Source organism: Callithrix jacchus, chromosome 5 (genome assembly GCF_049354715.1).
Source record: "Callithrix jacchus isolate 240 chromosome 5, calJac240_pri, whole genome shotgun sequence".
Lineage (NCBI taxonomy): Eukaryota > Metazoa > Chordata > Mammalia > Primates > Cebidae > Callithrix > Callithrix jacchus.
Window position 1 is genome coordinate 98,284,883 of NC_133506.1, and position 23,269 is coordinate 98,308,151.

The 23,269-nt window shown below is 44.8% G+C and overlaps 3 protein-coding genes and 1 long non-coding RNA gene across 4 annotated transcripts in view; 3 read left to right on the forward strand and 1 right to left on the reverse strand.

Moving 5' to 3' along the window:
- The first annotated feature begins 281 nt into the window (after positions 1-281).
- LOC103793165 (C-C motif chemokine 15) lies at positions 282-5,525 on the forward strand. Its single transcript, XM_035300791.3, has 5 exons — positions 282-417; positions 3,922-3,981; positions 4,184-4,234; positions 4,708-4,819; positions 5,236-5,525. The coding sequence occupies exons 1-5, from the start codon at positions 342-344 to the stop codon at positions 5,348-5,350; spliced, it is 414 nt and encodes a 137-aa protein (XP_035156682.1). The 5' UTR covers positions 282-341; the 3' UTR covers positions 5,351-5,525.
- A 7,336-nt stretch (positions 5,526-12,861) lies between these two features.
- On the forward strand, positions 12,862-15,899 carry CCL14 (C-C motif chemokine ligand 14). Its single transcript, XM_035300792.2, has 3 exons — positions 12,862-13,021; positions 15,125-15,239; positions 15,685-15,899. Exons 1-3 carry the CDS (start codon positions 12,943-12,945, stop codon positions 15,770-15,772), a joined length of 282 nt encoding a protein of 93 aa, XP_035156683.1. The 5' UTR covers positions 12,862-12,942; the 3' UTR covers positions 15,773-15,899.
- LOC144582638 (uncharacterized) overlaps positions 12,864-23,269 on the reverse strand; it is a 37,596-nt gene continuing 27,190 nt past the window's right edge. The window contains exon 6 of the long non-coding RNA XR_013535752.1: positions 12,864-22,626. This is a non-coding gene — a long non-coding RNA (uncharacterized LOC144582638). The remainder of the gene's footprint in view (positions 22,627-23,269) is intronic.
- Positions 18,014-21,701, forward strand: CCL16 (C-C motif chemokine ligand 16). The gene is given in 4 exon segments (XM_003732955.6): positions 18,014-18,168; positions 20,901-21,021; positions 21,402-21,520; positions 21,523-21,701. Coding segments are annotated over 4 exon segments (363 nt in total). The 5' UTR covers positions 18,014-18,092; the 3' UTR covers positions 21,570-21,701.

Sequence of the window (23,269 nt, forward strand, 5' to 3'; positions counted from 1 at the left end):
AAAGAAAAACTCCTGTTTGGAGAATGAATGACTCTCCCAGAGGGAAGGACCCATCAGAAGGTATTTGCTCTCTCTGCCTGTACTTAATGGGACAATTAGGGAAGTCCACAGGGACAGTCCAAGTCATCTTTGTCCTCTACTTCCTGTTGCATTCTCAGCATTGTTCCCTTTTTAGAAAGAGCCTGTTAACTATCATAAGTCAAAAAACAGCATTCTGACCTCTGCCCTGTAACTTCCTGATCCTCCTCTTCTTATAAATATGAGGCAGAGCTGGGGTCCCGGGAAGCCAGGAAGCAGTGAGCCCAGGAGTCCTTGGCCAGCTCTACCTGCCCACCAGAAGGATGAAAGTCTCCGTGGCTGCCCTCTCATGCCTCATGCTTGTTGCTGCCCTTGGATCCCAGGCCCGGGTCATAGATGGTGAGTCCAGTAACCCTTCTTCCAGGTGACCAAGTCCATGGTAAATCAGGATCTGGGGCAGAGACACATTGCCCTTCTGTGGCTACTCTCCATCCCAGACGTGGTTATGGTACTCATTTAAAAGCACCAGCAGAGTATAGACCTGGCTCTATCTGCAGGCTTTGGACGCTGAGATGGAAATATACACTATGGCTGGTCCACTGTGGGGCCAATTAATCTCCTTTCCACAGCAAAAATTATTTGATACTTTCCCTTAGCTGACATAGGACTATTAAGTGCTAGATTAAAAGAAGTGTATTAAAATTACAAATTTGTAGAAAGAAGCATAGAATTGTATGACGCTAAAACCGTTACATACCATTTATAATATCATTTTGGAGAATAAATGGAACCAGCCACACAAATGACTCAACCAAGGTCACCTAACCACCCTATATTTTTGTTTAACAAATGCACATCTAGTACTTTCTGTGTACAGGGCAGGCACTGTTCTAATTGTCTTATAGATATTAACACATCAATTCCACCTAACAACTCTGTGGGGTACATATTAGGTTAAAAAAAAAGCAAATTTGCTACTTTCATAGGGACAAAACAAAACATCAATTTTATATAGTTTTTTATATTATTATTGTTGACATTTTACAAATGAGAAAACTGAGGCACAGAACCTTAGATAACTTGGTAGATCATACAGCTAGCAAGTGGTGGAATTAAGATATGAGCTAATTAGGAAGTAGTTATGGAAAGACAAGGCCATTTAAGATCTTTTTTTACCTTACCCAAAACCTTTTACCTTACCCATATTAAAATATACCCACATGCCTCATTACATATAATTCATTTAATGTAGCCATATAAAAAATAAGTTGAAAACACTGGAAAGTAATTAGGGGACTAAGTTGGTAGCTGAATTGTTATTGTCAAGTCTTTATGTTTCAATATGTAAATTAAATATCAATTTTATTTTATTTATTTAATTTTTATAGAGATGGAGTTTCACCTTGTTGGTGAGGGTGGTTTTGAACTCCTGACCTCAGGTGATCCACCCACCTCAGCCTCCCAAAGTGCTGGGATTATAGGCATGAGCCACCATGCCTGGCATACATTTCAATTTTAAAGCTAGCTTTTAAATTGTTAAAAGTATAATTGATATAATTGTTAAAATATATTAAATGCATATTTAAGTAGTTAGTAAATTATATTTAAAGTATATTTAATATAATTATTAAAGTATATTTAATATAATTATTAAAGTATATTTAATGTATATTTTTAAAGTATATTAAAAGTGTATTTATATATTATATTAAAAGACACATGCACACATATGTTTATTGCAGCACTATTCACAATAGCAAAGACTTGGAACCAACTCAAATGCCCATCAATGATAGCCTGGATTAAAAAAATGTGGCACATTATACCATTGAATATTATGCAGCCATAAAAAGAATGAGTTCATGTCCTTTGCAGGGACATGGATAAAGCTGGAAACCATCATCTCCGCAAACTAACACAAGAACAGAAAACCAAACACTGCATGCTCTCACTCATAAGTGGGAGTTGAACACTGAGAATACATGGGCACAAGGAGGGGAACATCACACACTGGGGCCTGTCGACGGGTGGAGGGAAAGGGGAGGGAGAGCATTAGGACAAATACCTGGTGCATTCTGGGGTTAAAACCTAGACGATGGGTTGATAGATGCAGCAAATCACCATGGCACAAACCTGCACATTAAGCATATGTATCCCAGAACTTAAAGTAAAATAAAGTTAAAATTTTAAAGTATATTAAATACTTATTAAAGTATATTTAATATAGTTATTAAATTATATCAAATGTAAATATTTATTGTATTTTATTTTATTTTGGGATGGAGTCCCATTCTGTGGCCCAGGCTGAAGTACAGTGGCAAAATCTTGGCTCACTCCAACTTCCACCTCTCGGGTTCAAGCGATTCTTCCTCTCAGCTTCCCTAATAGCTGGGATTACATGTACATGCCACCACGCCCAGCTAATTTTTGTATGTTTCACCATGTTGGCGAGGCTGGTCTTGAACTCCTGACCTCAAGTGATCCGCGCACCTCAGCCTACCAAAGTGCTGGGATTATAGGCGTGAGCCACCGCACCCGGGCAAATTTTAAAGCTAGCTTTATTCTGTGATACAGTCAATTGCGGAAATAAACTAACTTTGAGGATTAAAATTAGAAAGAAAGGAAAAAAGTTAAAAGCTTAGTTTCATTTGCCTAATAAGCATAAGGCAGCTCCACAATCCCATTTCCAAAGCATCTGGTGCTAGATGAATTTTGGAATGCAGAATTTCTCAGGTTTTAAAAAGTTAATATGATATGATACAGCAATTCTATTTCTGGGCATATGCCCAAAAGAATTCAAAGCAGGTACATGAAGAGCTTTTTATATACCCATGTTCATAGCAGCATTATCAATGACAATAGCCAAAAAATGGACACAAACTTAGTGCCCATCAAAAGATTAGTAGATAAAAAGTATGGTTCATATATAAGATGAAATATATTCGGCCTCAGAAAGTAAGGAGATTCCCTTGAAGGTTGAAGTAAGAAAAAAATAAAAATTTTTAAAGTAAGGAGATTCTGACACATGCTACAGCATGGAAACATCAAGGACATTATGCTAAGTGAAATAAACCAGTCACAAAAGGACAAATAGTGTATGATTCCACTCACATGAGGTACTTAGAGTAGTCAGATTCTCAGAGACAGGATATAGACAGTGGTTGTCAGGGACTGAGGGGAAGAAGAATGGGGAGTTATTGTTTAATGAATACAGAGCTTCCGATTCACAAAATGAACAAGTTCTCTGAATGAATGGTCATGAAAATTGCATAGTTATTTGAATGTATTTGACGCTACTGAACTGTATACTTAAAATAGTTCCAATGGTAAATTTTATGTTACATATATTTTATCACAATTTTAATGTAAAAAACTTAAACATATATTGATGGTACTTATCCCTGATGAGGTCTGGGAACAATATTTTAATCAAACATAGCAATCTCCTGTAGCAAACACATGAATATTTCTACTAACTGGGATGAATAAAGACCATAAGAGCCTCACTTCACTTAAGGGGATACTGTGACACCATATGCATTGATGAAAATCTCTGTTTACAGAGCCCTGTGGATTCCAGGAATGTGTAGAAAGACTTGTAGACTGCGCCACATCATGCAGACATTCCATTAACTGAACCATGTTAGATTTTGCAGGTTGCTTTTGGAATTTCAGAGTCAACACAACGTTTTCATGTCCACGTTTTCAAAAGGTCCCTGAAAAAACTCAAGGCCCTAATGGAATAAATGGGCCGGGAGGCAAGACTAGAACCCAGACAGGTGGTAGCGGGTCCAGTGTCAGAGCCTCTGCCTCAGGAAGGGGATGAGCAATGGGGTGGGTGGAGATGCTGAAGCACTGCTATCACCCAGTGATTTCCTTCCTTGTCCTGTTTGTTTCTTCCAGTTGCAGAGACAGAGTCTGTGATGTCAAAGCTTCCATTGGAATATCCATTAGTTCAGAATGGTAAGTGACCAGATATAGCATACATTAGTTCAGAAGAGTAAGTGATCAGATATGGCATACATTTAAACAGTAAGTGAACAGATACGGTCCAGCGTCAGAGCCTCTCTGCCTCAGGAGGGGGATGAGTAATGGGGTGGGTGGAGATGATACAACACTACTGCCGCTCAGTGATTTTCTTCCCTGTCCTGTCTGTTTCTTCCAGATGCAGGGACAGAGTTCGTGATATCAGAGGTTTCATTGGAACAGCCAGCAGGTCAGAACAAGTATGGCATACATTCAAAAGCAGCGGGCAGGTGGAGGTCTCCACTATGAGATCCATTGTCCCTGTTTACAGAATGGAAGGAGAATGAGAGGGTCCTGAGGGTGGTGAACATCTACAAGGAAGATCAGGATGGGCCACAGAGACCTCCTTCATAGATGCCTTCTCTATTCCCCTCTGGCTATCCGAACAGTCTGCTCCTTTGGGGCAGAAGGTGCTTTCTGATGCCTGCAGTTGTCTGCAGATGCCTTCCCCTTCTGGGGGAAATGTTCCTGGTCCTGCTGTGGCCCACCCTGGGTGCCCTCAGATACATAGCTCAACTCTGGGCAGGGTCTGAAGCAGAGAGATGCCAGGAAGTGCTGGCTGAGGAGGAGGAAATATCTCTTCCAAGGCATGTGCCTTCTTACCCTCCACAGTGCTCTCCAGGAGAAAGACTGGCCCTCAGACAACACTTTTTCTTTCAACAGGTTTAACCCTTCCTGCTGACTGCTGCTTTTCCTTCACTCAACAACCCATCCGGTGTTCTCTCATGAATTATTATTTTGAAACGGGCAACAAGTGCCCCAAGCAAGGTGTCATGTAAGTGTTAAGCTCACTAACCATGTGTTGGGGAAGAAGAAGCCCACAGCGTCTTGCAGGGAGGACCTGATGGATGGGCATCCATCGGGTCCCACCCTCTGGAGCCTGCCAGGTCTGGGGCAGCTGTGTCCTTATGAGGATCCTGCAGGGCATCAGGGATGAGACACTCCCAGTGGAGAGGAGGTAGGGAAGGAAGAATAAAGCAGGCACAAGTTTGCCCAAGGACACTTCCATGGGTCATTAAGGAGCCCCACAGGCTGAGAGGGTCTCAAGAGGACACTGAGCTGCCATCAACAGAGAAAGGAAAAAATAGGCTGTGTTGAGTGGGAGATCTGAGAGGCAGGGAGGATGGGGCCCCCTGTCTCCACCTGCTAAACACACCTCACTTTGTAACCTTTCTCTTGGTTTTTCCCCAGCTTTCTATCCAAGAGGGGGCGACAGGTCTGTACCAAAGTCAATGATCCAGGAGTTCAGGATTGCATGAGAAGGCTGACGCCCTATCCAATATCCCAAATCCGGGAACCAAAATAAACAGACAAAAGAGGCCAGCCATCCACGTTCAACACCTCTTCTGTGTCTCTTGGCCTGAGTTTTTTTAAAAAAATTATTGTTGTGTCTGGTAATGCAAGCAATGCATCTAATAAAGAGTGTTCAATTTTTAACTTTGCTTGAGTTTTAAGAGGAAATAAACTGATATAAAACTGAAGGAACTGCTGAGCACCAATATGATTAAATACAAATTCACCTTATATCTCATCTTCTCCTCTCTACTGAAACAGTTCATCTTCAAAGGCGTGGCTACAATTTCAAGAAAGTTTTTTAAACTCCATCATTTGCCCAATTCACACCATTTTCTAGTTTACTTAACATTTGATCCATTATAATCCCATAACAATTTTTATTTTTCCCACAATTTCCTTTCGATATTTTGCTATTCACCAAAAGAGAAATACTATTTGTTTCCTTATCAGTCCATATTTGCACTTGCATATGTACACCATTTGTTTCATGATAACTACTTCATTCTTTGAGACAGTCTTCAAGGACCTTCTAACTTCCTATTCCAATTTGCAGAAATGCTTTCCGGACGTGCCAAAATAATAATGATAATAATAAGTTACACTGGGATTTCTTCTCATCACACACTTGAGTTCTGAAATCACCATGACAGGCAGCCCACAGCTTCATCTTCCTTTGGTTTATTTTTTAATTTGCTAGAAGATCCTTGAACTGCCTTGTGCTTTAAAGGATGACAAAGGCAAACACTCTCCTTTGCTCCATAGGTGCTGGGGCAGGCACAACTCACGCTTGGCCAATCTATGCTCCCTTCCAGAGATCTGAGCCTGAAACAAGTGTTGCAGAGAAGCAGAAAAAGAGAGGACTCCTTCCAGGTGATAGTGGTGGTGGCAACAGCTTCCAGGTTTTGGAGGCAGCAATGCCAGCACATGTGCCCCATGACCAGTGCTAGAGGTCAGCACCACTAGCTGCAGTGCCCAACAGCAGTGGTAGCATTCACACCAGTTGACTCTTGTAGCATGATTTTTGGATGTGGTTTTGGAGCTGGTCTCTCTAGGTTTCTACCTCCGCCTACCAGGTTCAAGCAATTCTTCTGCCTCAACCTCCCTAGTAGCTGGGATTACAGGCACCCACTACCACGCCTGGCTAATTTATGTATTTTCAGTAAAGACAGGGTTTTACCATGTTGGCCAGGCTGGTCTTGAACTCCTGACCTCAGATGATCCACCCACCTTGGCAGCCTTTTTGAGATGGAGTCACCCAGGCTGGAGTGCAGTGGTGTGATCTTGGTGCATTACAACGTCTGCCGCCTGGGTTCAAGCAATTCTCCTGCCTCAGCCACCCGAGTAGCTGGAATTACAGGTACCCACCACAACGCCCAGAAAATTTTTGTTTTTTTAGTAGAGACAAGTTTTCTCCATGTTGGCCAGGCTGGTCTTGAACTCCTGACCTCAAATGATCTGCTTGCCTCAGCCTCCCAAAGTACTGGGATTGTAAGCATAAATTACCCACCAGACCTGACCCAAGATTTTTCATTCTAACCAAGTATCTAGCCACTCACAGAAGGTCTTGGAGGGGACAAAAACATGTTATGTACAGGTTAATTGCATAATAAATACTCCGTTCTCACAGTTCCTCAGAAACAGCATGTTCTTTTTTGTTTCCTTGCTTTGTGTGGTGCCCTCTACCAGGCATGCCCTCCTCTCAACTCTGCCCAGCAAAACTCAACCCAACCTCAAGAGCTCAGAGTAGATGCTCCCATAAAACCTTTCCCCTTCATCCCAGCCAGAAGGGCCTACCTCCCTTTCTCTGGAATCTTGAAACATATATTTATTGTCACACAAAAAGATTATTATTGAGTGGCTACTTCAGGTTATGCCAGGCCTTAGGAAAACTATGAAAGCCAAACAAAGTAGAATATTGCCCTTCAAGAATATATCAGTCGAGGGCCAGGTGGGGTGGCTCACATCTGTAATCCTAGTACTTTGGGAGGTCGAGGTGAACAGATCACCTGAGGTCAGGAGTTCAAGATCAGCCTGCCAACATGGTGAAACCTTGTTTCTACTGAAAACACAAAAATTAGCCAGGCATGGAGATGGGCACCCTGAATCCCAGCTACTCAGGAGACTGAGGCAGGAGAATCGCTTGAACCCAGAAGGCAGAGGTTGAAGTGAACCAAGATCATGCCACTGCACTCCAACCTGGGTGACAGATCAAGACTCTGTCTCAAAAAAAAAAAAAAAAGAAGATGTCAGTTCATAGAGAAGACTGAAAATAAGAATAAGAATGATGCTTGGGCGCAAAAAAATCGTATCTAATTCATTGCTAAGTCCCCAAATTTTTATGCAACATTGGAGCAAAAACAGGAAGATATTTATTCTAGAGGCAACCAACCGAGGACTTAAATCTCCCCAGGCCCTAGTTGGACTGGCCAATGGCTGAAGAGACCACATGATATTGAAGCATTGCATTTAGAAAGCTGTGTGATAGATAGGGCTTTTGAAACTTCAGCATGCATAAGACTCACCAGAAAGGCTTGTGGAAACACAGATTGTGGGTTCCCACTCCCAGAAATCTGGTTCATTTCTAACGAGTTTCCAGGTAATGCTGATGCTGCAGAGTGCAGTGGAAATTTGAAGAGGAATTCACTCCTGACTTTGTAACTTCACCATTGTTTGCAGTATTCTAAACAGCACATATTTCTTTAGTAATCAAAAAATTAAAAAGTTGAAAAGTGCATATTCATTGTCTTTTCAAGGATGTGTAACAAAATGGGCCAACTTTTCACTTGTGTTGATATTAGATTTATTTTGTGATGAAACTCATCAAACCTGTTTAATTATAAAATAGACATAAAATTGGAAAAGTTTTAAACATGGCTAAAGAGTCTGACCATCAATTTGGAATATTTAAAAGTAAAAATCTTGAGCTGGGTGCAGTGGTTCATGCCTGTAATCCCAGCATTTTGGAAGGCCAAAGTGAGCGGATCCCTTAAGGTCAAGAGTTTGAGACCAACCTGGCAAAGATGATGAAAACCTCCTCTCTACTAAAAATATAAAAATAAGCCAGGTGTGGTGGTGTGCACGTGTAGTCTGAGTTACTTGGGAGGCTGAGATGGGAGGATCACTTGAGCCCAGAAGGTCAAGGCTGCAGTGAGCTGAGATCACATCACTGTACTCCAGCCTGGGTGACAAAGTGAGACCCTGTCTCAAAAAAAAGAAAAAAGAAAAAGAAAAAATATTGAAAATTAAACAAAATAGCTAGAAAAAAGATGCTTAAAAGTCATTTAAACAATCTAAAAAAATTAAATCTAAAAAAAATCTGGGTGTGGTGCCTCACACTTGTAATCCCAGCACTTTGGGAAGCCAGGAGTTCAAGACCAGCCTGGCCAACATGGTGAAACCCCACCCCTACTAAATACAAATTTTAGCTGGGTCTGATAGCAGGTGCCTGTAATCCCAGCTACTTGGGAGGCTGAGGCAGGAGAATTGGTTGAACCCAAAAGGCAGATGTTTCAGTGAGCTGAGATCATACCACTGCACTCCAGTCTGGGCAACAGAGAGAAATTCCATCTAAAACAAACAAACAAACAAACAAAAATCTAAATAGAGCTTCATGGAGATCATGAAACATCCATATTTTTAATCTTTTAATTTTAGAACCAGAGACAAAATTTAAAAGTAATATAACTCATCCCCTCAACTGAAGGCTCAACCAGGGCCAGGGCAGAGAAGATGATGCACATGTTTGAGGCCAGTGGGGCCAGAGTCCAGAATACAGTGAGACTGGTTACATACAGTGAACTCAGCAAGTAAGTACATACATTGAGGTTAATGGGAGCACAAGTCCCTATTGTTAGAGGAGGGAGGGAAACACATAGAAAGGGGAAAGACTGAAATAACTCTGTGGTACTGACTTGGAATTGGACATAGTGGTGTAAACTTTTGTTTTTTCATATAGCTAGAAAGAGGATATAGAAATTGCTAATAATAGGCTGGGCATGGTGGCTTACATCTGTAATCCCAGTACTCTGGGAGGCTGAGGCGAGTAAATCACCTGAGGTCAGGAGTTCGAGACCAGCTTGGTCAACATGCAAAAACCCATTTCTAAAAATACAAAAATTAGCCGGGCATGGTGACCTGTACCTGCATCTGCACTTCTGGGATTCAAGTAATTCTCCTGCCTCAACCTCCCAAATAGCCCTGCCTCAACCTCCCAAGTAGGAGGCTGAGGCAGGAGAATCACTTGAACCCGAGAGGCAGAGATTGCAGTGAGTTGAGATTGCACCACTTCATTCCTGGGCAACAGAGTGAGACTCCATGTCAAAAAAAAAAAAAAAAAAGAAAGAAAGAAAGAAAGAAAGAAATTGCTAATAGACATAAATTTAAATACATACTTATACACATATGCTTACATATATTTCCTAGTTCTATCCACTGAAAGCTCAGACCTAAAAGTGATGCCATTTCCATAGCAATGAACACACCCAGCACTCAGATTTTGGTTTCTCAAAATCATTTTTGAGTAAAAGAAACAGACTCATGGAAGAAATGGCTAATTCCAGAGCTGGGCCAAGGAAAGAACAAGATAGGTCTGGAACATCTATTTGTGCCAAAAAGTAAAAAAATAGATTAAAGAATAAACCCTAAAACTTTCTAGAGTGGGAAAACACCAGATCACCACAAATGAAAGTTTCAGAAGAAACCTATTATTTTTTTTTTTTTTTTTTTTTTTGAGACGGAGTTTCGCTCTTGTTACCCAGGCTGGAGTGCAATGGCGCGATCTCATTGGCTCACCGCAACCTCCGCCTCCTGGGTTCAGGCAATTCTCCTGCCTCAGCCTCCTGAGTAGCTGGGATTACAGGCACGCGCCACCGTGCCCAGCTAATTTTTGTATTTTTAGTCGAGACGGGGTTTCACCTCGTTGACCAGGATGGTCTCGATCTCTTGACCTTGTGATCCACCCGCGTCAGCCTCCCAAAGTGCTGGGATTACAGGCTTGAGCCACCGCGCCCAGCCCTAGAAGAAACCTATTCTTATATTCCATTGTAGAATTCTATATGGAACAAAAATATCAATCAAGTATGAGAGCTGAATAATGACTTCTTCAGACAAGCATGAACTCAGAAAGTTTATGTCCTACAAATCCTTCCTGCACTATTCAATTTTTTAAACCAATATATCTGTATTGCTTTGAAAAACATTTGAAATATTTTTTAAATAGGCTCTTCATACTCAACAGGGGGCAACGGGAGGACATTTAAGGTCTCTAATAATGTTGCTACCAAATCTCATTCATCCAGCTGTAATTGTAATTCTCCTTTACTGTTTTTAGTCTCTCTTTGAGTTCTGAGTCTTCTGGGATCAGGGACATCTTCGTTCCCTCCCTCCAAGCCTAGCCCAGGACTTAGCATATAATACTGTGTCAAAGAAGTGATGTGGTCACCAAACCTATTCCTTTTTGTTCCTGGGTATACAGATGAGGTATATTTTCCAACCCTTTGGCATTACGTTGGAGCCAGGTTACTTGCTGCTGGCCATGGAATGTGGGTGAAAGTAATTTGTACCATTTTCAGAATTGGTCCATAAAAAATCTCCCAATCCTCCTCTGCATCTCTTTGGTATCAAGCTTGGAAGCCTCGTGCCGAAAATGGTGGCATCCAAGATAGAAGAAGCCCCGGTTCCCAAATGAGTACATGGAGGATCCCAATACACACACCATCATCCCACTACTGACCCACACTGGACTGTGACATGAGCAAGAAATAAACTTTTATTAAATTAATCTTCTGGATTGTTTATTATAGCAGTTAGCATATTCAGACTAATGTAGGTAGGAACTCAGTACTTGCTGGAAACGTACAGGAATTTCCTGTAAGCCTCCTAGTAACAACTTGGCAGGTTGACTAGTCTCCACAAAAACAAAAAGCATTATTTCTTTCCAACTCACTCTTCCCATAAGCACCTTGTTTCCTGAGATTGTTCCTAATAACAGTTATCATTTAACTTGAAGCATTTACATAATGTTCTTATTGATGATAAGAAATACAGAAAATGTCTAATCAACAACTGTCTCCACACCTACCTATGAGATTTCAGCCATTTCCTGTAAGATGCACATATGTAGACCTGGCTCAATTTTTTTTCATCCTTCTTCTAAAATGTATATTCACAAATCACCTGGCATATATTAGGTTCTGTGTGAACAGGCGAAGATAAATAATAGATGTTCTCTTCCCTGATGATTCAGATGAGGAGAGGAAATTAAATAGCCATCTAACCACACCAGCAAGCAGAATGGGGATAGTGCTCAAACAAACAGAGCCCCCATGCTCTCAGGCACTAGGCTGAGAGTCTGCACAGGTGAGATCTGTCCTGCATCCAAATCACTTTGTCAACATGAGCAGGTCACTGGCCCTTTCTGATTCCCAGCTTCCATTCAGTAAATGAACAGTTTAGATGAATCAAATGGCAAATCTCCCCAGTGTGCCTAGGCATGGCCTCAGAATCATTTCTAACACAGAGCTCCAGTCCACCACTAATCTACAAAACCTACTAGCCATCCCTGAATTAGACATTTTCTAAGGTTCTCACCAAGCTTCTCCATAGCAAAAGTCAGAGAAACCAGAAGATCCCAGAGAGATATGCTGTCTGAGCTCAGAAAGGGCTAAGACTAAAGGCTTTATAGAGAACTCAAGCCAGCCCAGGACATTTTTACAGAGCTCCATGGGAGTCCCATGTTTCTTTATAGTTTAGTGGGTAAGAACACAGACCTGGAAGCCAGGCCACTTGAGTTTGAACCCTAGTTCCATTTACCAACTGTCAAAAGTTTAGGCTTTGTCTCTAAGCCTGTTTCCTCAACTGCTCTTCTAAAGATTAAATAGGCTAGTGTTCATAAAGCCTCTGGGACAGTGGCTTGTGTGTATAGCAACCATTATATAAATGAATTAACCACTGCGCATCACAGCACTTCTTCACCCCATGGTGTGGTGACCAGGGTGGAGATGAGACTGAGAACTGTAGGTTCTGCTTACCAGTTTAAGTTAGGATTTCCCAGCCTTGACCAATGAGACCTTACTTGGAGGACCCCAGACCTCATTCCACTACCTCAAACACCCAAAATGAGACCTGACTTTGGGGGCTCCAGGCCTCATTCCACTACCCCAAGTGCCCTCTAGTCTCCAGATGAACAGATCCTGAATCTCCAGGTCCCACATGGCCTGTTCTAAGGCCTGAGATGGAAGTGGACACAAGACACATCCAGGCTTGAGATCTTTTGCTAAATCTGACACCGTGCCCCAACCCTGTGCTCATGTTCATGCCTAGGGAAAGGCTTATATCAAAAGAGCTGAACTTCTTCCCACTGGGGATGGGAGACCATTTCCTCCCTTAAACCTAGGTTCTCCCTGCTTTGTTCATGCCATCGTCAACAAACATGCAGGATATGAAATTGCTGAGGCATCACTGCTTTTCTACTTCCCTTTCAAATCTGTTTCCTCAAGTTAAAAAATATTTGGCCTCAACGATCATTTCTCAACAATTCCCCACTGCAGGAGCCTCAGAAGCCTCTACCAGGCCAGCTCTCCTCCTGCAACAGCTCCCCACAGCATGAAGGTCTCCGTGGCTGGCATTACCTTCTTCCTCCTCATCACCATCACCCTAGGGACCAAGACTGAATTCTCCTCAGGTGAGTGCAATGCCTTGTCTTTCTTCCAATCTAGTCCCTGCAGGGAAATTAGCAGGAGTAAAGTTGCGGCTCATGGGGAGACCAGGAACGGGGACTCGAAAAGGAAGGCTGGCATCTTCTTGAAATTGTATGTATAGCAACCATTATATCTACTGAGCACCACAGCACTTCTTCACCCCATGGTGTGGTGAGCAGGATGGAGATGAGACTGAGGACCATAAGTTCTGCTTGAGAGTTTGTTAGGATTTCCCAGCCCTGACCAGTGAGACCTGACTTGGGGGACTCCAGGCTTCATTCCACTACTACAAATGCCCTCTAGTCTCCAGATAAACAGATCCTGAACCACCAGGCCTCACTCAAGTGGCCTTGGTCTCTTATCACTGCCCCCCAGGACCAGTCCCCCTTTCCCTGAAGGCCATGGAATGAGGCCAGCCTGCCCCTCTACTCCCTCAACTTCTCTCTCTTTGCCACCAAGCAAAAGAGTGGCCACCCCATTTGGGGGACATTTCCTCAGGGAGATTAGGAGCAGTGTCTTGAGCCTCTCAAGGGCGTTTTTCTATTAGCCTCCTAAGGTTTAGGCCCAGCCTGCTTCCAGCGTCACCTGTGCCCAGTGAGTGCAGCATTACTTGGGTATGGGCTGGGGGTAACACAACAGTGTGGGGTCCCTCCTAGGCCCACTTTTCTCAGCTGATTTCTTAGAATAAGCTGCCTTTAAAGACAACTAAAACTATTTCTCTCTCTTCCATTTTACCTAGTCTCCTTTTCAGAAACTGGGGGGAAACAGAAGGTTGTTAAAATATAGTGGTCTAAAGTCAGTGGGTATGTGCACGGTTTGACTTGCCTCTGCAATGTCATTTGGCAGCTCAGAGGAACAAGGGGGGAGAGTATAGGAGCTCTGATTGGGTCCCAGGAACCAGGGTACCCCTATGCCGCTCTTTGGATAGTGAGGATGCTGCCTGGAATGGAGCTGGCAAACAGGACCAAACTTTCCCCTTTCCACCCAGGCATCAGGCCACCCTCCGTGACCTCTAAGGCCATTGTGATGCACACCCACATTTCCATCCAGTATGGTCACATAACAGGCACACACCTGATTTCTCTACTCCATAACCACATGCGTCTGTTTATACAGGGCTCTTGGTCTGCAATGTCCTTCCTGCTACCTCTATAATTCAAGCTTGGGGTGACTGCTGTCACCTCCTTGCTTCTCCTTTAAGAACCATGAAACTTCTCAATCAGAAAATAGATGTAAAAACAAATCACCTAATCCGCTGATTTTTAAACTTTTTAGACCACAAAACTTTTCTTCAAGCAAGATCTTCCACGGAGGCCCAATAGTAAAACAGAAAAAAAAAAAAAGACTGAGTAGGGTACAAGACACCACTCTCAAATGCAGCAGAGCCTCCAAAACAGTCCCCAAGGCCCCCAGAGCTCCAGAGATCTCAGTGTGAAACCACTGATCCAGTCCAAGGGTCTCATTTACAGAGGAGGGAATGGGAGAAAGTTAAAAGGTCACAGTATAAAGGAAGCACAGGCAAGGTTGGATTAGGATTTGGGTGTCCTGACTCTGTGACCATTGTCCTTAGGGATGGGTGTGGGCATCAGGCAGACTGTCGGTTCGATGGCGACATGGGCAGGATGGAGCACTAGGAGGGGCTGGGTTTGTATTCCCAAATGGCATGTTTCCAAATCCCTGGGGGATTTCTTCTAAATACTCCTCCTATTTGGAGTACCTTTCCGAGTAAGGCACGAAGGCTGCATGATGTTGGCCAAGTCCCTAGCCTTCTCTGTTAGTCGGCCCCCAGAGATGGTGTGAGAACATCTGAGTGTGCTGCTCTTCAACCCTGGAGTTGAAAGACATCTGCCAGTTTTTCCAGGAGGAAGGGTGATTGCTGATGAGGGAGGAGGAGAAGAGGAGCTCGGTACTACTATGGAGAAGGTGAAGAGAAGATGAGGAAAGTCTACTCTCCCCTCCAAGTTCTGTGGGGCTGCCTCCTCCTTTCTTCCCTCCTCCATGCCCTCAGCTTGCAGAAGGAGCCAGTGGTATGGCCCTTAAGCAGCCAGTGGTATACCCTCCTCAGCATCCCAATGCTCTCTCCTCAGGGGGACCTTACCAACCCTCGGAGTGCTGTTTCGCCTACACTACTCACAGGATCCCCCGTCAGCGGATTGTGGCTTATTATGGGACCAACAGCCAGTGCTCCAAGCCTGGAATTGTGTAGGTTCACACACACACATTACACTGGGGAGAGAGGGAGCCAGAAGGGCCTCATTGGGGAGGCAGGGAGTGACCCGGAAATGGGGACACCAGCGTACCTCCCAAGTATGACTACACAGGGAGAGGCAGTTGAGTGGCAACCTGGGCACTTTCTGGCTGGAGCCTGCAGGAGCCATGGGGAAGCTGACTCCACAGATGGGGAAGTGACAGGAAGGGAGAAGAAGGCAACAGGGCACTTTCTCGGGGGGACACAGAGACTGATGGGTCTAGGGGTCCTAGGGGCTGAAGAGCATGTCTCAGAGAGGAGACTGGCTCTGAGCTGCTTCTATCAAAGAAAGGAGAAGCAGTCTAGGTTAGGTGGGGAATTTAGGAGGGAGGGAGGAAGGCTCTCTCTTCTGGCCACGGGGCCCCTTGCTTTGTGATCCTTCTCCCTCTTGCTCCACAGCTTCATCACCAAAAGGGGCAAATCCATCTGCACCAACCCCAGTGACAAGTGGGTCCAGGACTATATCAAGGACATGGAGGAGAACTGAGTGACCCAGAGTGGGTAGAGAAGGCAGAGCTAAAGAGAAGATGCCTCCTCCACCCATCCCTAACTCTCAGCCCCAGCCACCCTCTGGGAGCTTCCCTGCCTTGAATTAAAGACCACTCATGCCCTTCCCTGGCCTCATTCCTTTATACTGGATTTACTCATTGGCCGTGCACTGAGGACACCAGGGTGTCCAGCCTGGGTGTGACACCCTCAGCTTCAAGTCTTGCTCTGCAGAAGTTTCAATAGAGCCTGATACAAAAAAAAAAAAAGGTCAGGCCTGCAATGGGGGTAGTGAGAAAGAGAAAGTGGGAAAGAAAAGCAGTATGAAGACCATCTCCTCCTCAACAATAGCAGACCCTGTTTCCTTAGTGCTCTCTACACTCCAAGCACTCTGCTAGGCAGTCTGTGTGCATTATCTTACTTAAGCTTCATGACAAGTGTAAAAGATAAAAATCATTTGATTGTATAGGTAAAACTTCATAAAGACCTCTCTATAGCAGTCAAACTCCATAGTCCTTTTTCTGTGCTGTTTCCAAGGCCTTTCTTAGCTGCTGTCCAAGAAATGGACAGGAATGATTTATGAAGATGTTTTACCCAATCCCTCCCTTTTACTTACATACACCAGGTTATATTATATGACGACATTGTTTTACTAATTTCTTTTATCCACTACAAGGCTTAGCAGGTGTTCAGGAAATGGCTGGCTCGCTGGATAGATGAATGGATGGATAGATGGATGAAGGAAGGGAGGGATGGGTGATGGAAGGATGAAGGGAGGAAGGAATGAATGGAGGGATGGAGAGAGGGATGGACAGATGGATCGATGGATGGATTGATTAATGGATGGATGGAATAAGGCAGGAATCAAGAAAAGGCCTATGTTCCAAGAATAAGCTCTCAAACCTATCTTCAGGGCTCAAAGAGGAGCTCTGTGTACTTGGAATAAGAGCTTGCCTAGAGTAGGGATTATAACCACCCTTTCCTGGCCTCCAGCCTTCCACAGACAAGGGCTTGTGGGCCACAGTAAGGGCCATGTGGGGCCTGCATCCAAAGTTACAACCAGGCTTCTCAGACTTTGTCACCTCCATGAACAGAGATCAAGAGGATGCCCCACATATGTACCCTCGCTCCCCTCACAAAAAGCTGCAGCTTCACCACCAGGTGAAGCCTTGAACTCACCAGGACTAACTGCATCATATGGTTTACCTATCTATAAGCAGTCATGCCAAGCAGAAAGCATTTGCAGAGTTCCTTTTCTTCCCCTTTCTCCCACTGCCCTCACTTCCTAAAACACATCACCTATGCCTCTAAAGCCCACCATCCATCAACAGCAAAATCCCCTATATCTTTGATCTCTTCTCTAAATGCTACCTTCAAGGCGGAAAAGGGTCCTGAGGCACCCTGAATACAGATGAGTCTGTGGAGCAGGTACAGCCAGAGCCCAGGCCAGAGGCGCCGAAGCTGGAGTCCTGGAGCACACATGCAGATTGTCAGGTACACAGAGTTGGAGCGTCCCCTGCTGGTCATGGTTGGCCATGGGGACAGGGTTGGATAAACCTGTACTCTGGGCACCCAGGAGGGATCAGCAGGCTGGCTACACCTAAAAATTCGTCCAAAGTCCAAGGTCCAAAGAGATAAATAAAAACATTAACAAATCAGTCAAACGGTCCAGCAACAAATGGGGATCCAAAGACCAGGCACATTGGTTTTTTTGGAGCATTATTAGCATAAGCTGTGACATGAAAGAGTGTGAGTTCAATCATGTGGCCTTGGACTGAGGAAGGGGCATATCCTTTTCAGAGGCAACTAAGCCCTACCCTTGCCTCAGTCTGGGCTCTGTAATCCTGCTTTCTGCTCATTCTCCCCAAGACTGGCCAACTAGGGGAAGCTGGGGTGGTTCCCCAACATGGAGGTGGTGGCAGGTAACATGGTGAAATTAAACAGATCTGGTTTTTCATCCTGCCTATCCACCCAGGTGACCCTGGGCAATTTATTTAGCCTCTAAGCCTCAGTAGTCCCAGGGAAGTAATAATGACTACTTCACTATTTTAAGCATGATGTAAGATAGGGCATTTAAGATAGCTGACACACAATCGCCCATTCCTTCATATGAATTCAAATTCTACTGAATTCAGCTCTGCACCAGGCCCCATCCTCTGCTGCCCTCTGTTTCAGCAAACACTGGGATCTGTTGTTTCTCCCCATCTACCCGCTCTGATGCGGTCAAGGTCCAGAGAACTGAGTAGTTGGCAAGCGGACGACCAACAGCAGACAACACGTTCACTCGGCTCTCTCTGGAGCTGTACTGCCCCACTGAGAGGATGAAGGTCTCCAAGGCTGCCCTGTCTCTCCTCGTCCTCATCCTCATCATTACTTCTGCTTCTTGCAGCCAGCCAAGTGAGTTCACTTGTCTCTGAAGCGCAGGAACGAGAAAGGAGGATGGAGCAGCTGACAGGGAGGTGGTGCCTGGGGCACTGTTGAGTCTCTGGCCTCATAAGCCCCCGTGGGCTCTCCCCACCTTCATGCATAGCTCCTGACCTCCAATTCTACCCTTTGTAAGTAGATATGGGGTTCGTCTGGATCCTTTTGGGGTAAGCAATTCCAGGAAACTGGGTCACCTTTTCCTCAGGAGTCCCAAGCGTGGCGAGCGGGAATGATCATTCAAGGGGAGAGGCCAAGAAAGTCGCAGAAAATGCAACAAGAAGTGCATGCAATGAAAGGGAGGGGGAGGCACATGGATGAGAAAGAAAAGCAGCAGGTACCCTGGAAGAGAAAGGAAGGTTGAAAAAATCATGTGAGTCTAAGCCCAGGAACTGGGAGGCTGAACCGAGACACCCCTTCCTCAAAGTGGCTGGCACAGGTTCCTGGGACTATCACACAACCAAAATGAGTCCCAGTGGGATGGCCAAGTGTGCTGTTCGGGAATCTATGGTCCCCTTCTCCATCCCCCAGCCTATGATACATAAAATCTGCAGAAAAGAGGAAAGGGGTTGAAAGGTTTAGGAGCTGGGGGAGAGGGAGAACTGGGGACTATGGAGGATGGGGTATGTTTTGCCCAACCATATCTTCTCTCGCTATCATTGTTTATGAGGACCTGGTGACAGGGACAGACAAAGATGAGTGATGGGGATGGACAAAATGCCCCAGCCATTCTCTTCTCTCTTAATGTCACCCTGACACATAGTCTGGCCTGACTCTGACTAGGCAAACACAAAGGAGCAAGGGTCAAGTGCACCATGTTCTCTACCCACATACTCTGAGATGACCCTGGTCTTTGTAAACTTTGCTTTGAGAACCAGTGACATGAACATCACTTATGGAGGGACTGTGTGGGAGGAGAAACAGCGCTCTTTGGGAGAGTCAATCAGGCCAATGCAGTGAGTTCAGGCTTCAAGGAGGAGAAAATGGCCCACTCAAAGCATGAATCAGCAAGATGGCACTCTCAGGAGGTCCCAAGCTTTGCCACTCACTGGAGGCGAACAGGTCAAGCTACAAAAAGATTTGTGCTCTGCAGGTGTGGCGACTGTGGGAGATCTCTGGACTGACCTCTTGTGTAGTGTCCCCAATTGATGGGTAGTCAGGACAGCTCAAAGGAAATGCAGCCACAATAACCAATCAATTCCAGTATCCTACACACATCAAGGCAGGGGGTAGCCATTTCCAAGGCAAGAAGAGCAATCATTACTACCACTGGCTCTTAATTATCATAAGCACTGGTTGAGCCTTTCTGTGTGCCAGGCTCTGAGTTAAGGGCTTTCCAAGCATTTTCTCACTGAATTCTAACCATGATCCTAGGATATAAGTATCATTTACCCCCACTTAATGGATGAGGAAGCTGAAACCTAGAAGATTAGGAAATTTACCCATGATTCAAGTCAAATCAAGTTACAATTCCAACCTAAGCTGTCTGACCCCAAAGCCTAAATCATATACTTTTTCCTCCGGCCTAACTGCTGTCTCCAACAGCTCTACTCTGTCACCCTTCCCCACAACCTCAGCCTCTCCAGTGCCTCTAAGATAGAGTCCAAATTCCTCAGTAGCTCAGCAGGTGTATGACCAGACCCTCCTATCTCTTCAGTTTCATCTCTGCCCATTCCTTCCTTCTCACCTTGCATGCCAGCCATCCCAAACTGCCCAGCACTCCCAATCCACACTGAGCTTCCCCTACCTCAGGCTTTCCTGCATTTCCTTCTTCCAGATTTACAAGTCCTTCATGTTTCTAAATCCTTTTTTTTTCTTTTTCTTCTTTTTTTTTTTTTGAGACGGAGTTTCGCTCTTGTTACCCAGACTGGAGTGCAATGGCGCGATTTCAGCTCACCACAACCTCCGCCTCCTGGGTTCAGGCAACTCTCCTGCCTCAGCCTCCTGATGAGTAGCTGGGATTACAGGCACGTGCCACCCTGCCCAGCTAATTTTTCATATTTTTAGTAGAGACCGGGTTTCACCATGTTAGCCAGGCTGGTCTCGAACTTCTGACCTCAGGTGATTTGCCCACCTCAGCCTCCCAAAGTGCTGTGATTACAGGTGTAAGCCACCACACCCAGCCGTGTGTCTAAATTCTACTCAACCTTTACAAATCAATGCAGGCATCACTTGCTCTGGGACTTCCTCAACCACCAAGGCTGGGTTAGGGGCCCCTCATTCTGTTCCCACAGCACCTTATGCCAAAGTCTGTTCTATCCTGGACAACATTCTCTGGTAGTGTTTGTTTAACTTTTCACTTTCCCTTTTAACCCTGACTAGTTCTGTAAGTTACTTAAGGGTAGTGACTGTGTCTTCCTCATGTTTTTACCCCCATAGACCCCAGCATATAACACAAGCTCAACATACATTTGCCAGATCAAGTCACCAATAAACAAAAGAGTGAGGCAGCTTCCTCCCAGTTCCTTGGCAAGTGTGAATAACCAAGTCATTTGTAGTTGACACTCATCTCATAGGCTGAGGGTTCTAAATGTATGTCCCTGAGAGGGACTCATCTTTCTCCATTACCCGTCAAGCTATCATTGGTCTCCTCTAACAGACGGTTCTGCTATCAGAGGAGTGAAACACAAATGGTGGAATATACAGGCGGGCAGCTGTGGTCTCCCCTCCCTACTTCCCTGGCTCAGTTTGCAATGTGATTCCTTCAGAAGTTCCTGAGGGGGTGAACATCCCACCCACCTGCTGCCTGAAGTATAATGAGAAAGTGTTGCCAAGGAGACTGGTGATTGCTTACAGAAAAGCCCTCAACTGTTACCTGCCAGCAATCATGTAAGCACTTCCTTGTAGATATTTCTGTGGAGAGGGACAGAGAGCCAGGGGCAGAAATGGGATACATGGGAACAAGAGGTTTCCATGCTAGAAGCAGTGGGATAGTGGCTAAGGCCTCCATGCTAGAAGCAGTAGGATAGTGGCTAAGGCCTCCGTGCTAGAAGCAGTGGGATAATGGCTAAGGCCTCCATGCTAGAAGCAGTGGGATAGTGGCTAAGGTCTAGTGGGATAGAGGGAGGTTCCCCTCTCTGGCTGGAAGCTTTAAAGAAATAGGGAAGCTTTAAAGAACATAAGGTGAGCTCCATGTGAGCCAGAGGTGGGTGTGCACTGGACTGCTGCTTATGTCTACAGCCCATGACAGCCTAATTCTGTCTCTGCAGCTTCGTCACCAAAAAGAACCGAGAAGTCTGCAGCAACCCCAATGATGACTGGGTCCAAGAGTACATCAAGGATCCCAACCTGCCTTTGCTGCCCTCCAGGAACTTGGCCACGGCTAAAATAATACAGCAAAGAACAGCCAGCCCAAGCTCCTCAACTCCCAGGGATGAGCAGGCCTTAGTGGAAGCCCTTGTTTACGGAAGAGAGGGGTAAACCTATGAAAACAGGGGCAGCCTTATTAGGCTGAAACTAGCCAGTCACACTGAGAGAAACAGAATAATCATCAAAATAAAGAAGTATCTTGAATATTTTCTCAATCTCAGGAGGAAATACCAAAGTTAAGGGACGTGGGCAGAGGTTATGCTCATATATATATATATATATATATATACAGAGAGAGAGAGAGAGAGGTCTCACTCTGTCACCCAGGCTGGAGTGCAGTGATGTGATCTTGGCTCACTTGATCTTGGCTAACTGTCCTAGGCTCAAGTGATCCTCCCACTTCAGCCTCCTGAATAGCTGGGACTACAGGCTTGCAGCACCACACCTGGCTAATTTTTATAATTTTGGTAGAGATGGGATTCTACCATGGTGACCAGGCTGGTCTCAAAACTCCTGTGCTCAAGCAATCTACCTGCCTCGGCCTCCCAAAAGTGTTGGGATTATAGGCATGAGCCACCATGTCCAACCCGTACACTCTTAATACATAGGAAAATATCTTTCACATCTTTCTCCTGCTCTTCTTTCAATTCCTCACTTCACACCAGTACACCCAGCCATTCCAAATACGTAGCCAGTTTCCAACCTGCCAGGTGATCTCTGCCCTATGGGTCTTGACTCATGAAGAGCCCCACAGAACTCTTGATTTTTCCTTCCCATCTTTATGGACTTGTTTGGATCTACGTTTTCTTCAATTATTCTTTTATTTTATAATATAACTTTTCCATAGGAGGTTGAGATGGAAATATTCACATTAATCATCTTTGCAGAAGCTTTGCTAAATCCTCTCCTATTTTGTCTTCCTCAGGGTGGCATGGGTACAGAGAATGCCTGATTAAAAAAAGAAAAAGAGGCACAAATCTGTACCTCCCATGTTAAGCTTTGCAAGACAGGGAAAGAAAGGGGTAGACACAGCTAGGAGTAAACTCTCAGTCCAAAACCCAAGCATGCAATAAATAAAATTTTCTTAATTGACAACTTGATTCTTAACTTCCTGCTTCTTTTCTGCTAGGGTGAAAGAAGCTTAATATCAGTTTTTTTCAGGGGCTTCTACACTTTTCTTGAGACTTTTGCCAAGGTTGTGGGTCATTTATATTCAATCTCCTCCCCATCCCCCACCCCGCTACCGCAGCTTAACAGCAGATGGCCAACTCAGCTCCCTCGAATTAAACGTTCTCCCAAAATGCTGTTGTGAAGACAAAACAAAAGTCAGGTAATTAACATTGAATAGTTAAGAGAAACAAATAAATGCTGTGATCAAGGTGAAAACAGGCCAATCAATTGGACTCTGGTAAACTGACTTATAACTGCCCCCCAGTGGCCATGTTGTTAAAACCCAAGCTGCCTCCCACCCCAGCCCAAGCTCATCTACACAGCACGGTCATCTCATCTAGCTGGCCAATCAGACTCTTGTAGAGATTTGAAATTTGGACCCGAGAAACTCAGTCTGCTTGCTGCTAGAGCAGAAATGAGTTTCTGGCAGTGTCCCAAGGAAAGAGGTCTATGAACTTTTGTCCTGAGGTCCCTGGAACTGCCTCAATTCCTGCCCCAGCTCCAGCCTGGGGGCTTCAGCTGCTCTTTCCATGGGATGCCCCAGCATCCTTCCTTTAAAAAAGTTTTCTAGGCCAAGCGCAGTGGCTCACACCTGTAA

Coding starts and splice junctions, on each gene's coding strand:
- LOC103793165 (XM_035300791.3), top strand. CDS start 342: ATGAAAGTCTCCGTGGCTGCCCTCTCATGCCTCATGCTTGTTGCTGCC. Junction 418..3,921: donor CCAGGCCCGGGTCATAGATG/GTGAGTCCAGTA, acceptor TGTTTCTTCCAG/TTGCAGAGACAGAGTCTGTG. Junction 3,982..4,183: donor ATATCCATTAGTTCAGAATG/GTAAGTGACCAG, acceptor TGTTTCTTCCAG/ATGCAGGGACAGAGTTCGTG.
- CCL14 (XM_035300792.2), top strand. CDS start 12,943: ATGAAGGTCTCCGTGGCTGGCATTACCTTCTTCCTCCTCATCACCATC. Junction 13,022..15,124: donor CAAGACTGAATTCTCCTCAG/GTGAGTGCAATG, acceptor CTCTCTCCTCAG/GGGGACCTTACCAACCCTCG. Junction 15,240..15,684: donor TGCTCCAAGCCTGGAATTGT/GTAGGTTCACAC, acceptor CTTGCTCCACAG/CTTCATCACCAAAAGGGGCA.